The 14,172-nt window shown below is 44.9% G+C and overlaps 1 protein-coding gene across 1 annotated transcript; it reads right to left on the bottom strand.

The window, feature by feature from the left end:
• Positions 1 to 5,645: 5,645 nt before the first annotated feature.
• GL218_04957 (uncharacterized protein) lies at positions 5,646 to 9,863 on the bottom strand (the record flags this gene model as incomplete). Its single annotated transcript, XM_033581589.1, has 7 exons — positions 5,646 to 6,569; positions 6,624 to 7,257; positions 7,338 to 7,464; positions 7,522 to 7,615; positions 7,674 to 8,083; positions 8,397 to 8,589; positions 8,688 to 9,863. The coding sequence occupies 7 exons, from the start codon at positions 9,861 to 9,863 to the stop codon at positions 5,646 to 5,648; spliced, it is 3,558 nt and encodes a 1,185-aa protein (XP_033435331.1).
• Positions 9,864 to 14,172: the final 4,309 nt, after the last annotated feature.

The following is a 14,172-nucleotide window of genomic DNA, read 5'->3' as shown; positions in this document are numbered from 1 at the left end:
TAGGGCAAGGTCGATATGCTATCGATCGTAAATCTTACCTATTCTTCTTGCCATAGATCGCACAATATATTAAGGAGGGATTCGAATTTACTATGAGGCGAATGCAGATTTGACTTCTGGTATATTATAGCGCTGCACAGAAAGGCATTTGCATATTTGATTAAATTCTAGGCCGTAAGGATAGTTGCATATTAATAAAATGTAGAGAGGAGGCACTCAGTTCTAATGTAAAAAAAGGGGGATAGCAAAAAATAAAAAATAAAAAGAATTGCAAAAAAAGCTCGGCCTGTGTGTTGAACACAGAACCTACGAAAAACTACTTTGTAAATGTCGTACTGTCAAGTCACGGGCATACCGGTCCAGCATATGACACCACGGTGCAGTTTTCTCTAGCCTCCAGTCACCCAGGGATACTTCCTTTTTGCGGGGTCGGCTGAACGTTTGCAGTTTATTCAGATATATATGTCTTGTTGCCTGGGCCGGTACTTTGCCGGATATACTTCGTTGCTTAGAGACCAGAAGATCGAGTGGCAGCGACAGCGAGGGGCTGTCACGCACTGGCAAGCGTCCGCCAATATTACCAGCCGCGCAGCAGGTGTGAGTGAGCCCTCGCGATGCTTCGTGGCGTTGAGTGTAGAGAAAATTTAAGATTGTCTATGCGAGGCTCAACATCCTCTAAAACATTTACTACGAATTTTCATTTTAACAAGTATTTAACTAGTACATGTCTAATAGATTTTATTTAGAATCCTAGTGTTATTCGAAGATAATTCGGGCTGATAGATGTGAAAAAATATCGTACTACTTGTAAGGATAAGTACTGTCCTACTTATATCTAGAGTCATTAGCTTGGTGACAACTAATGACCTATGATACTGATAAGAGTAGTACAATATTATAATTTAGGACGAGGAACTGGGGTTTATTTCTTGAAGTTATTTTTATACGACTATAGTAACACATAGGGGTCACTCCTAAATTCCCTTCGGCAGGCTCGTTATGTCGAGTTTTTGCAAGCGAGTTAAACTCGAGGCATATGATTTCCAATTATCTAAGAGATACTAGAATAATCAGAAGCAAATAATTATCCGGCAAAGTTTCAGTACAGTTAATAAACAGTTAAAACCTGTTGAGCAACAACAAGTCACACCTACTAAGCCACCTTACCAACGTATTGGCTCATGGGTGCCCTTATTTGTCAATCTCTATATCAATATATTTTCTTTACTACCTTGTTCTGATATTAACAAAACTATGTAGAGAATTTATGCGGAAAAGGCTTGCTAATATTGATCCATTAGAGTAAATGGCTATTTAGGTAGTCACCCGGCTAAGAATTACATAATGTAATAAAGCAGAATGATCAGGCCAATATGAATACACAGACCGAGATTTATGAGCTACTGGACCCGTGATACACGTTAGACGTTGTGACATATCTAGGTAGACAAGTGTACATCTGAAGCCTTCATCCAAGACAGCTCTACGGGATATCCCATCGAAAGTAGGCTTGATACTATCACGAGTCACGTAACCCCCTCGCAAGTAACATTCAGGTATAAGGGTAGGAAATAATAGAGTAGTTTGGAATGGCATGAATCCCACACCCTTGATTAAAAAGGCCTAAGCTCCCCAATGTTATCGAAACACTTGAGGTACCCCTTTTCATTATAAATAAGTTCATCTGTTTCGAAAACTCGTCAGTCATCGCTCACGCGAATGGAACGATTTGCAGGATTTGCTCACCCAGATAGACGCCACTGTGCGTAAACTTCCCACCATGGGGACCGATGCAGTCACAGGCGTAGTAGGTTCGAGGGAGTTCGTAGCCGTTGCCGATGAAGCAATCTACCAGGGGCTGTAGCTTTGCGAAGTGTTCAACCCAATACCCCTGTCGGTGGGACCATGATGCCATCTTCGTTCGGGAGTAGCACCTAGAGATATTGCATTAGGGTGCGGGTTTACAGCTGGAAGAAAGGCAGTGCTTACAGGTTCAGATCAAGGCGCGTTTTGTAAGTAAAACCGTAGCCGTCATCACAGTCTCCCGTGAGGTATTGAGGGTTCATTGTTGCGTCGTCTCTGACTTCGCCGCAGGTATCGGGATAGCCGCCTTGCCGCTTCTCGAGCTTCGCAGAGGTTGAAGCTGCTAGGAGAACGAGAAACCCCAAAGCAATAGATACTTTCTGATGACTATTTGATGTCAATCTGGTTGGTATGAGAATTGGACTTGACGCTTATGAGTCTGGAACTAACGATGGTTATATATCAACAGTGGCAACTCATCGTAGAAGTAGCTCATATTAGCATCCAAATAGTTGGTGAATAAAGCATTTCCCGAAATAACTAGTCATAGTAAGCCAGACTGGAAGCGCGATAGTGATGTTGTAGTAAGTCGAGCAAGACCGAAGGTAAATAGAGATTGGCTCTCAAAACAAAGGCCGGTAATAAATCATATTTTGGTTATCTTGGACCATGGTAGCAACTACATTATCCTGCCGTGGCAACAGCTTGTTGTCGTAATAGGCTGTCGGCCTCTATTGCCTTTGATTGGCGGATTGCTATGAATTCTACTACGTTTTACTACGGCAGCAGAGTTGTAATCTACGAAATTATCTCTTCGAGAATATATGGTTTATAAGAAGTATTTATATAAACTACCTATGTATCTTTGAAAAGGTCCTTGTATTAGTCTCGTGGATCGTAGCTTTATCTAGAATTCGACACTACTGGTAGGGCTTGATGTTTCTCTTTATACTTTCCTCGGGCGCATGGGGTGCTTGGGATGGTATGGGGGTGCATTTGACAACTTCCCAGCAACCCTGCTTTATCGAATCAGAAACTATGCAGATGGTACCTAGGTAGGAGGAAAGCCGCAGCTCGGCTTTGAGGGTTACCTGAAGCGAATCTCGCATATTAGCACACAGTTGAATGTGTTAAATATTGTAACACAGATGCGTCCGAAGTGAAACCGTATCGGACATTGATTTTGCTCCTAAGAGACTAGTTTCGGCCCATAGACGTTCAATAGCCAACGACTTCAGAGGTATTGTGCGTAAAAGCCAATATGTAGCGCTCTGGGCGGTCTCATTCATCAAAACCATCGCGAAATATGTTAATTAGTACGCAGACCGGTAACTGCACATCCTCCGAAGGCAACAAACGATACGGTAAGCTTACGCCCACACCGACCTCTCCTTCAAAAAGCAATTCGAGACCTCGTGCTATGCCACCCTATACCACTGTCAACAACCCTGGGCAGCGTGCTCAAGAGGGCGGAGGCTGTCTTAGGGCCGACCAGGTTGATAGTCATCGTAGCTCGACCGCCTCCGATAACTCGTGTACGTACTCGACAAAGAATATCAAATGCGAGCGAAGGTTGGAAGCGAGATGGTAGGCCCTGGATTTTCGCGTCCTCGGGGGTTATTTGACCTTTATGGGAAAAGAAGATCACCACTGCTACCACTACATACATCTTCAAGCTTGGCCGGCTTAATATCCACCCAGCTACCATGCTCGGGGCGAGCGGATTGCTGCCAGAGCGTCCCGGTAGATGGACTTCCGACACGAATAGAAACTTTCCGCCGGCGAAGTCGACCAGTGTCGGTTTAGGCGAAAGGATTAGGGCCGTACGGCTGGGAGATGCTAAGCTATCCAACGGTCTAAGATGAAAGAGAAAGACTATACTAATTGGTAACCTGCTGTTTCTAAGTACTAGTGTATATACAAGACTAAACACTGAAATTCTATCTCTGCAATTGGACGAGTAAGAGGTCCCAAAAGAGGTCACGTCTCTGTGATAGCCACCCACGGTTCCTACTGCTTAAAAGTTCCTGGTTACATACAGAATTCTTGTTATACTATTGCCTTGAATATTTTACTAAGACGTGAATTTTGAGGAGACTCTGTAAATATTAGAGAAAAAATATTAAACACCGGTCAATAATATAAACCCAGTTGCGTTAAAACTATCACTGCTTAAAGATCAACGCCACACTCGTGCCCCGAACCCCTGAAGATATCACCTTTACGAATACCTGATATCTAGTTTAGATGCTTAAAATTTCAAAGCCTCTAGGAATGGCTGATCGAAATTTTGATTCTAAACAGCTAATCCGCGGGAGGTTGGAAATGCGGGACGCGGTATTCCCTCCTATTCAGAGGCTTACCGAAGGATATCCGATTAGACATACACGACTACATATTTCCGCGGAGCCTATTTTACTTATATGCTAAATCTTTTAATAGATATCACTCTGGAGGCCGGGGACTAGACATTCATAGATCCGTCTGCCGCCGCACAGACGTGTCGCGAAGCCTGGCACTTTACTAGGACTCGGTAGACTCGGTACCGGAGGAAATTGCCAAAACCCTGGTCTTAGACATCGTCGTCCTGAAGCCTGTGAAATACGCGGAACGATCCGGATCGACAGTCTACGATAAACAGAACTCTATGTAATTAGAGTTGCGCATTCTATGGCTGTTTGCTAGGATAGATGAGACGGTTGTCGTACGGCCTTCGTCCGGCGGGGGCAGACATTATTATGGGTTCAGCACGGACCAACACGCGCCTAAATACTCTGTCCAGCTCCTTGATGCCCTCACCACAGGTATGTAACTATCCTAATCCTACCCGGACTAGAAACCTAGTATATATCACGAATAAGAAACACAATACCCAAGCTCACTGGTACGTGGACGAGCCATATGTTGGCTTTACCGCGACCCCGAAACATCGCGTTGGCTACGATGACGTCTCCGAATTCGATACTATCAATATGTGGCTGCGCGCCGCGGATTACCTAGATTTATTTCAAATGTGTATCATTATCAGCATGCGACTTATTCCCAGATGTAAAGTCCGGTATGCATCATGCAATTCAAATCCTATCCGATGCGAACTTCCTCCTTCACATCCCCCCCTTCTCATCGCTACTCGCATCTCCCATCTGTCCTCAGAATGAATCGCGTTCCTACGGACTTATCACCTACTGAACGCATTTACACACTCTACTGCCGCAATATAAGACGTTATCCGTGTGTAGCGTCCCGTTGCTATTGCATCCGGCGTGGTAGTTGTTCTCGCACCACTTCGTCGTGTTTGGAGAGTGGCAGTCGAGCCTGTAGGTGGTTGATTCTTCTGCCTGGAAATGAGGCCGGTGTGGCGCGGCGACCGTGTAGGCGCTTAGCGCAAGGAGGAAGATGAAGATCTGAAGAAAGTATCTATTAGCATCTATCAAGATAAGTACCTAAGGTGTGTCGCAGATATGATTTCGTTACCTTCATTGTATCAAGTACCCAGGTTTGTCCGAGTCAAATATAGATGATATTCAGTAATCCTTGGTAGTTCGGATAATATCACCTCCCATATGGGATGTTGTGACTCGAAATTGCGTAAGTAAAACGACGATTCACTGCATGTGGTACGAGAGATAGAAACGAACGTGTAGGCTACGCAAACTTCGGGAAGTTGATTAAATACGTAGAAACTAGGTCGAGTAGCAACGAGTAAATTTGAGAAGGAAACAAGAACGTAATTAGTCCTACATATACACAGGCTAATAGCCACATTATTTTTTCCATCATCATAACGCAAACATAACAAGCCAAGCAAACTTAGAAAGAAATCCTATCATAACTTCTTCAACCTAACTCATAGCAAATCCACCTCGTTTGGACTTCAGCTTAGTAGGTCGCTGCCTATCAACCTTTCCAGGAGCCAAAGCCTCGGTGCTGGAGTCATCTTCCTCTTCGCCTACAGGGTGCAATTCAGACTCGTCGTATTCTATCGTGATATGCTCTTCATCATCTTGAACCTCTGCTGAAGGATCGTAGTTTCCTAGATCCATCATGTCTTCCGCTGCATCTCCCTCTTCGTCGTCGGCCTGGGCTGTTCCTACGGGTACTAAACCTTGACTACGTCGGATAGTATCCGCACGACGGAAGAAAGGACTATCCTCGGTTAATGGCTTCCCGCTGCTCAAGAATCCCATGGGGGTATGCGTAAAGTCCTGCCCGCGTCGCCGGACAGCTAAGTATTCCTGTGTGAACGTGTAAGGCTTTGACGTGAGAGTTGAATCTAAGCGCTTGGGTTTTTGGGGCTTCTCATTTAGTGGACTTTCGATAACTCTGTGTACCTCGTTGGAGCTTGGAGACGTCGCTACACTCGACTTCTCAGTGGTAGAACTTGTCTGCTGCTCAGTAGTATCCGTTTCTGAGCTGTCAAACTCATCAATCCCAGGCTTGGACACATCTATGCCCAGCATCCTACAGATGCTATCGTACTCGGAGAACTCGAAGTATAATCTTCCGGCGAAGAATCCGAGCTCAGTAGTGATCCATTCTGAGGGCTTCCAGTCCGGAGGAAGAGGTGGCATAGAATAGAAGCTTAGCTTATTGAAATGCATCATCCGTCGAGTAACAGGGGCTGCGTATGTTAGAAGTCGAGTTGGGCATCTCTGTTTCTCTTTCTCTGTTTCTTGGATGATCTGGATCAGATGCTCAGCTTCTTCGGGCGTGACAATAATTGCTGCTTCTGGAGAAGTTGCATAAAGAATCCACTGGACAGGGCGCTATTTTTCAAGAGTTAGTAAGATTAGTAAAATAAAAGAATAAGGGAATATTACCAGAAAATTGTCGTTTGCCGCTTCAAAGACCAACTTAACCGTCCGTTCAAATTCACTCGAGACAAATAGCTGGGAGGAGCTGACTTCGTGGTTTACCTTATGTTTCCTACCAAGCGCAGTCCTCGTAAGAGCTCGCATGACATGAACGAAAGTATCCGACCCGGCAGGAATCCTGGCTGTCCTAGCAAAAGTCTCTAGGTCCCTATGGAGCCCAGGGAATTTGAGAGCTGTGTACGACATGGGCTTTTTGACTTGGCGCACCGTCTCAACCTCATTTTCGGTCTCTCGCTCCTGTTCTACCTCTTGCAGGGCCGAAGCACGAACAGCCTGACCAGTGTCCTGGAAGTTTTTCTTGCGAGATTCGAGTTCCTTAGCGAAGCTTGCAATTTTGGCATTTGTTTTCACCGATACATTTGCCTTTGCTCTAGATTGAGTGCCGTAAAGCTGCTGCAGGGTTTGCCGTTCTTTATGTTTAACAGCATCAATGAACGCTATCCTATCCTCGTCCTTAACTAGGAAATCTGGAAAATCCTCTGCTGCTTGCATCCGGTTACAGAAATCTGTTCCTTGGGAGTAGAATAGCGGCTGCAGTTGTTCGATTCCATCACAGGTATTGTTGATGAGCCAGCGGATCCTACCACCGAGTTAGTTCTGCTTAATCATACGGGCGACAAGCCTAGGGTTTATTGTGGCGAGGAAATAGGTTGAACTTACACGTCGTATGAATCTACTCGGTGGTCGTCTTTTTTGCTACATAAATCTCGAATACTCTGGTTAACTTCGGGCGGCGCAAAGAATATAACAGACTGTGTCGTTCCGAGTTGCCGTAATCTCATTGCAGCTAAGTATTTTGCATTAGTTATACTTTCTAAATTGCTTATAATTCTAAAGGCCTCACCTTGCACCGTATGGTCTTTCGTCTGGCCTAAGCCAAGAGTGAGAGCTGCACAAGCTTTTGGGCCGAACTTGAGATCGGTCCCCCGAGTATGAGCCTGTGAAGAGAGAGAATTTAGATGATATATTCAATATTCGGTATACTTGTAAACGCACCTCGTCAAGATATACAAGTACTTCTTGAAGATTATCTGCATAGGGAGAGGCAAGTAATGGGGTCTTCGTATTCTGCTTAGAAAGGATGAATGGGCTATCTCCGTCGAAGTAGAGTGCGGCAGCTGCCCTTCCATCTATTCTGAGCCAATTCTCGGCCAGCTCCTTGTTGGATTGTTCGAGGATTTGGGCTCCAGAATCGATCAAGATACGGATACCGCCATTAAACTTTCTAAGCATTTGCAAGAATGCGATCTCGCTGAGACGCTTCTGATTATGATCAGCCATAACAACGTACTTCCTTGACCGTGGCTGCAGGAGATAGGTGAGTACCTCTGCATTCGTATGCGATAATGAGGGTAAGTCGTCTTGTTTAATAGTAAGTGGTAGAAGCGACTTGATGTCGTTTGTGCCTATTGTATAGAATATTATATTAGCACCTAAAGAAATATCATATCACCTCAGTAGAGCTGACAGAATGGGGAAAGAGGAAATAATAGGTTTATGAAGCTTACCGGAGAATCCAGTTGTAAGCCCTCGGGACTTGCTCAGCGACGTATTCTTGACCGACACATCAGATTGTGCATGAGAGAAAAGGGGTATGTCCCAGCCGTTGGATTGCAATCGAACTTGAACTGAACTGGTTTGCATACGGTGGGAAAACAAAATTATTCATAAAGTAGTCGATCACGGGAACTTTGAACCGAACACAACTCCAAATCTGACTCATCTGCTGAGTGTCGTCAACGTTGATTGAGTGCCAGTCCCTCAAGTAATCAGGGAAAGCCTCATCCTCGGTCCATTTATCGTATTCAGAAGCGGGATCGTCTGATTTCAAGACGGCCTCCAGAGCTTGGCGGGTTTGTGATAGATTAATACCACTGTAATAAAAGGCCAACGCAGTTAATAGGATAGCCACCTAAACCACATTAGTAGGTAGTTATAAAATAGGTTTATATGAAGCTCTAATCTATCTTCAAGCAGCACGGTAGCTGGAAATTAGTGAGCGCAACTTACATCAACATGTCCAAATTCCGATTGCTCGCTTGGAACCCCCTTTGCGTGGAAAGGGACCGCTACAGGCTTCCTAGAGGGATGTAATCCATATTGGACTCCGTATCGTTTTTTGAGTGCCATGATTAGAATGCGATGAATAAAAAGCCCTCGTAGTAGATGCACTGTCTGTCGAATATGTGGACGATCTGGGCATAAACGGTTGATGCGATCTAAACTGGAAGGACGAACCTTGCCGCCAGAGAGAAACTCTTTAATGGCTAGACGATCAGCCGGGTCGATTGTGTCTATTGGTAAAATACCTCTGGTACCACGGCAAACGTCGACTTTGAGCCGCTTGATCATTTCTTCCTCAACATCTGGCCGGAGGAAGAAAACAAAAGGGAAACCCCCGTGCGAACGTCTTACAACTTCGATTGATTGGGGGAAACTGGTAGCAAGATCGTATAGATGCATATCCATCAAAGCCAAGATCTGTTCGACTACAATCCAACGATGTGGATGTCCATCAACAGACATTTGCGACCCAGATGGGTAGATTAATTGTGTCTTTACCGCTAATGTGTGGTCACTCTCATCCAGTACGTCCCGGGCACAGGATTGTAACCACTTTTGCACGCGAACCATCATGCTAGCTTCGGGAATCCGCTGATCTAGAACCCGCTGAAGGCCGCTTAGCATGAATGACATTTGGTGCTCAGGAAGGCAAAGCATCACTCCACGTTTTCTCTGAATATCGCGATGTATCCTATGGAATAGCTTTATGTGATCTTCCTTGGTTGGCGTTTTTCGAGAAAATGGTACGTGGCTAATCTCTCTACCTACAAGGCCGCCTAAGCGCCCATGGAGTAGCTGCGCTGTTTGATGTAGAAGAGCTTTAGGTACGGAAACTCGCACAAGGTTCTTGCTATCAGCGAGTAGCACTGCAACCATCGGGATGATACAAGATGTCTTTCCCTGGCCCATGTTCAACTGAAGAACACTATTTGCTTGAGATTCCGGTGCGATTATTGCTAACGCGACTTCGACTTGAGTTTCACGAATAAGTAGGTTAGACTCAACCTCCAACAGGAGCCAGTCAGGGTACTCCTCGACGCGCCAGTTACGATGCCCCACGTTTAGTCTCTCTTCTTCGTATCGAGCATTTTCTTTCGAAAGCTGATATGACTGCATTCTCATCTTTCGTTGCAAGTTTGTGATTGATAAGGCAAAGTGAAGAATCCACTCCTTCGTGCCACTTCCAAATAGACGCTTAGTGGTCGTTCGGAGCTGTTCGAGTATAGTGATCGGAGTAATAGCAGGCCACAATTGCCCCTGTTGGAGCCACCAAATCTGCCTTCTGGAGTAGGTATCACTCGGCAGCTCTATAGCAGACTTAATGTCCCCGAGGCATCGTTTTACATTTTCCTGAAGATAAGATAACGTATACTCATTGTTTGAAGAACGATCCTGAGCGTGGTGCAGTCGGTATGCTACGGGCAAGAAATGCATTTAGACTTTCTTTTAGATCCCCGGCATACTTCTGCTGGATGATTGATTTTGATTTGGAAAAGGTTCCAATAATTTGATCCAACTCACGCGAAACCCCGAAATCTTGAAGACGACCATAAGAAGGTGCTTCGACTTGTGTTTTATGCCCTTTAAAATCATAAGAAGGGTTCTCGGGATACTCTCTAGCTTTGTTAATAGGCATCTTCATTAAATTGGTTCCAAGTTCAGGTAGTGTGTAGCCCGGTTGCTGAATAGTGTACGCCGTCTCAGATGATATAAAGTCTGCCCTTTGGAACCTTGCGTCTGAATGTTTTTGGCATAAAATCTTTTGAACTTCTTGGAGGTGATTATAGAACTCGTGATTATGGTATAGCCTCTCCCACTCAGGCTTCAATTTTTCTAAAGCCGCGGGTATATCCACTAGATGTACGTCGCTGATGTTTGCGCTCGGGGTTACAGTAGGCCATTTTGAAATCAAAGATTTTGCGAGCTTTTCGCAATCTTCTTTCGCTCTGCGAGCATGGACAGCTTTAGCTTGCCAGAGCTTCCTTTGATCCTTACTACTTGCAAACTCTATCAAAGGCGGATCCTCTGGCGGCGGCACTTGAAATGGCTCAATGAGCTTGACCAAAACGTCAAGCTGTGGTATTTGACGCGGTCGGAAACTGTGGTATTCCGCATGGTCCGGCAGATCTAGGGACTGGAGCTGGTCCCAATATGAAAATGCAATGAGAGTTCTGATCAGAGGCATATTCGCATCTGACCGAAATGATAGTATGCCTATGAAGAACATGAGCCTATACTGGTCGCGCGTTTCTTTTACCACATCAACTAATGGACCCCATTCACGGCGCACATCAGTACTAAGACGCTCTTGCAGTGTTATCTTTTCAAGAATCTGCTTATAACCCTTGATATGAAGTGATTGTGATAGATTAACTGCAAGATCTTCTACTGTGGACATAGTTGCAGGTTTGTCACGGATTATATAGAGCGCTTCGAGGACGTTTGAGTAACGCAAACTTGTAGCGTGAGGATTATGCCTAGCTTCGTAAACCGTATCGTCGGGATAATTTAATGGCAATTCATAGTTAGAACGCCTCTCATACTGTCGTCGGCGGTGCAAACTACGTAGGTTTAAGTCATGGTCGCCGGATGAAGGCAATTCCGGCATCTCAGGATTTTCAAGATCCTCTGTCCTGTGAGGGTGGAATGCTGCTAGCCTATTGGACTGTGAGATGATCTGGGAAACAATTATGCGAAACTCTTCCCGCTGAATCATCGTAGGTAAATGATGATCCCACATTTCCTTTTTCATAACTTTTATACCTGGAGGGTAGTATTCTCGATGCGGTGAGAGGTTCGAAATGGAATGTAGAATATTAGTTGGGAGGACCGTCAGAGGTGACCACGGCTGAGAGATCCCAGAAGTTAAAATCGCTAGAGCGCTCTCAACTCCCGTTAGACCTGTTAGAGGATCCGGGAGGATGAAAGATGTGAGCGCATGTATTTCTGCCTTCTTGTATACCAATGCGGGCTCAGCCCCAGACTCTATACGTCCAAGTGTTTTGTTAACCTTGAAGCGGAGATATACGGCTGTTGGCATATTGTGCAGCTGCACGCATACTTGAATATGGCAGCCCCTTTTTCTTGCCCTCAGAACGCCTAACGGAACGAGTACAAAACGCTCCAGGGGGTCCTTCAAGCTGCGACAAATAAGTTTGCTATCGAATCCATACCACGTGTCGATGGATTGGTAGGGATCTATTTCGGCCTGTAGATGGGAAGACTGTAGTGAATTGCTCTTGTTTACAAACCATTTCAACTGCATGCGGGGCATTTCTACGGTGAGCGCATGACCGCCGCCAGGTTGATAGATGGTTAAATGCATTGCGTGCTCGAACCATGCGAATATCTTCGACACACGCACGAACAGTGGACTGTAGGGGTCCACCAGAGTTTCTTTGTTCCTTTTTGGTGTAAATCGTGTACATATCGAAGTAGTAACATCCAATCTCCAGTTGTGTGGGTGCGAGCGCCAAATGTTTTTTGACTTTGGCCTGATTTCGATGATGCCGGATATCGGGTCACTGGTTTTGATCAGTTTTATCGTAAAGAACGCAGTTGAAAATTCAATGTAATAACTCACAGCCAATGAATACAATTATCAACTAGATGTGCGGGAAAGGTCGAATGAGTTTCCATCGCGAAATATCGTTCTCGGAACGAGTTCCAGAACTTGTGCGCCTTTAATGGCACGGATTATGGTCTCTCCTTCGTCGTACCCTATATGAGTATGGTAGCCTTCTTTTTTGAAGGCCAAGACTGAACATAGTTGAATATTAGCCGCATAATTTCTTTAGAATAACTATTGAAGCGCAAGACAACAATATGCCAAATAATACTTACCGTGCGTCATTCCTGGGCTGGATGATGGGTATTTCATGAGACTAGTCTGGCTCCCAAATAGTTCCTCGAGTATGATGGTACTCTCAGGATCCGTTGGGAGTCTCTGTGATTTCATACTTGTTAGTAGGGTGTATCCTGAATCCACGTGTGGCATGGTTACTTACACCAAGTGGTTGGCCATTTACTAGCAAGATGCCGAAAAGGTAGTTGTAGCTTGCAGTTTCAAATCCATGCTGATCAACTAATTCAACTTGAAGCCAGTTATCGGCTTGTAAGCTGACGTTATATATGTACTTTGATTCGGCAGCTGGCCACAGAACCTGCAATGTGGTAAGAAGAGCATCATTTCCATGAAGCTCTATGGACCTCCTTATTTGGTCCTTCAGCTTGTACATCATTCTCAAATCTCGAACAAATGAGTTCTTCATTATTTGCCCAAGAGAAGAAATATTGTCCGGAATATTGTCATAGACCGTTGCACTACATTCTAAAAATATAGAAAGTTCGTCCTTATTGAGATATTCGGTCGTTGACATCTGGAGAAAAGCAAATGTTCTCTTGCAGAGGATAGCGGCCCACAGTAGATATGACTGACAGTTTTGTGCGTTACCAAGGTCACTAGCACAATACATTTCCTTTCGTAGCATTCTAACCCATTGGAAAGTTATTTGTCTCGCACAAAAAGGAGAAATAGCGCTTTGGACGCCAGATAATTCGTATCTGTAAAAGGTGTTGTAAACGCGACTAGTCTCAGCGCCAACATGATGACAATCTCCATAAGGTGAGTTTCACGCCAATTGGAAGCGATGGCTTCTAACTTCATTCGGAGCTGTCCAAGTAGGCTTTCACAGAAAGAGGTATCTCGGAAAATATAGTGTACAGTTCCAAGAATTGTTTGGTGCTTGTCCGAGGGGCCGACCTGGTGTGCTAAGTGATCAAATAAGAGAACAGTCGCTTCCGTAGAAATGTTGAGATTTGAAGACCCAAGTTCTGTTAGAAGAGTCATCCACCGACGACGTTTTCCGGATAGGAGGAATTGGAATGCCATGTACTCGTGTATACTTAGGCTAGAAGGACAGGATGAATGAGACGCCGCAATCTCATAAGAAGTTGGCCCATTACCATATACATTAAAGCTTGGGGACTCTAGAAGTGGTGAAAATGGCGAGTCTTTGGGTAATTTTAGTTTACAATGGTGCTCGAAGGTTGTATGAATTTCTCTGCGACCGGGCCAAGAATGAGTAGCCTGGTCGAAGTACGCAAGCTTGAGGCCGTTTGGAAGGCAAACTTGATCAAGGTCAACTGGGAACTTCTTCCTCTCCTTGTAATGGGTCATCAGAACTACATTGTGTTAGTAGGCTATTGCTTTTGTGAAGGAGTATGCAATAACTCACAGGATTTGGTCGTTGATGCAAGGGTTATATGTCCGGGAACCTTTGCATACGATTGCAGCCCCGAATAATCTTCAAGGCAAAGCTTCGGTTCGACTCCCGACTCCTGTGTTTGCTTTGCGATGCGATACAAGATTGCCCATGTGGCGTCGCGATACTGAGCAAGAGCTTCAGGACACCTAAGCTCAAAAACTACA

This window comes from Daldinia childiae (genome assembly GCF_008694065.1).
Source record: "Daldinia childiae strain JS-1345 chromosome Unknown Scaffold4, whole genome shotgun sequence".
Lineage (NCBI taxonomy): Eukaryota > Fungi > Ascomycota > Sordariomycetes > Xylariales > Hypoxylaceae > Daldinia > Daldinia childiae.
The sequence above is the reverse complement of the archived record's forward strand: the minus strand, read 5'-3'. Positions and strand labels throughout refer to the sequence as shown.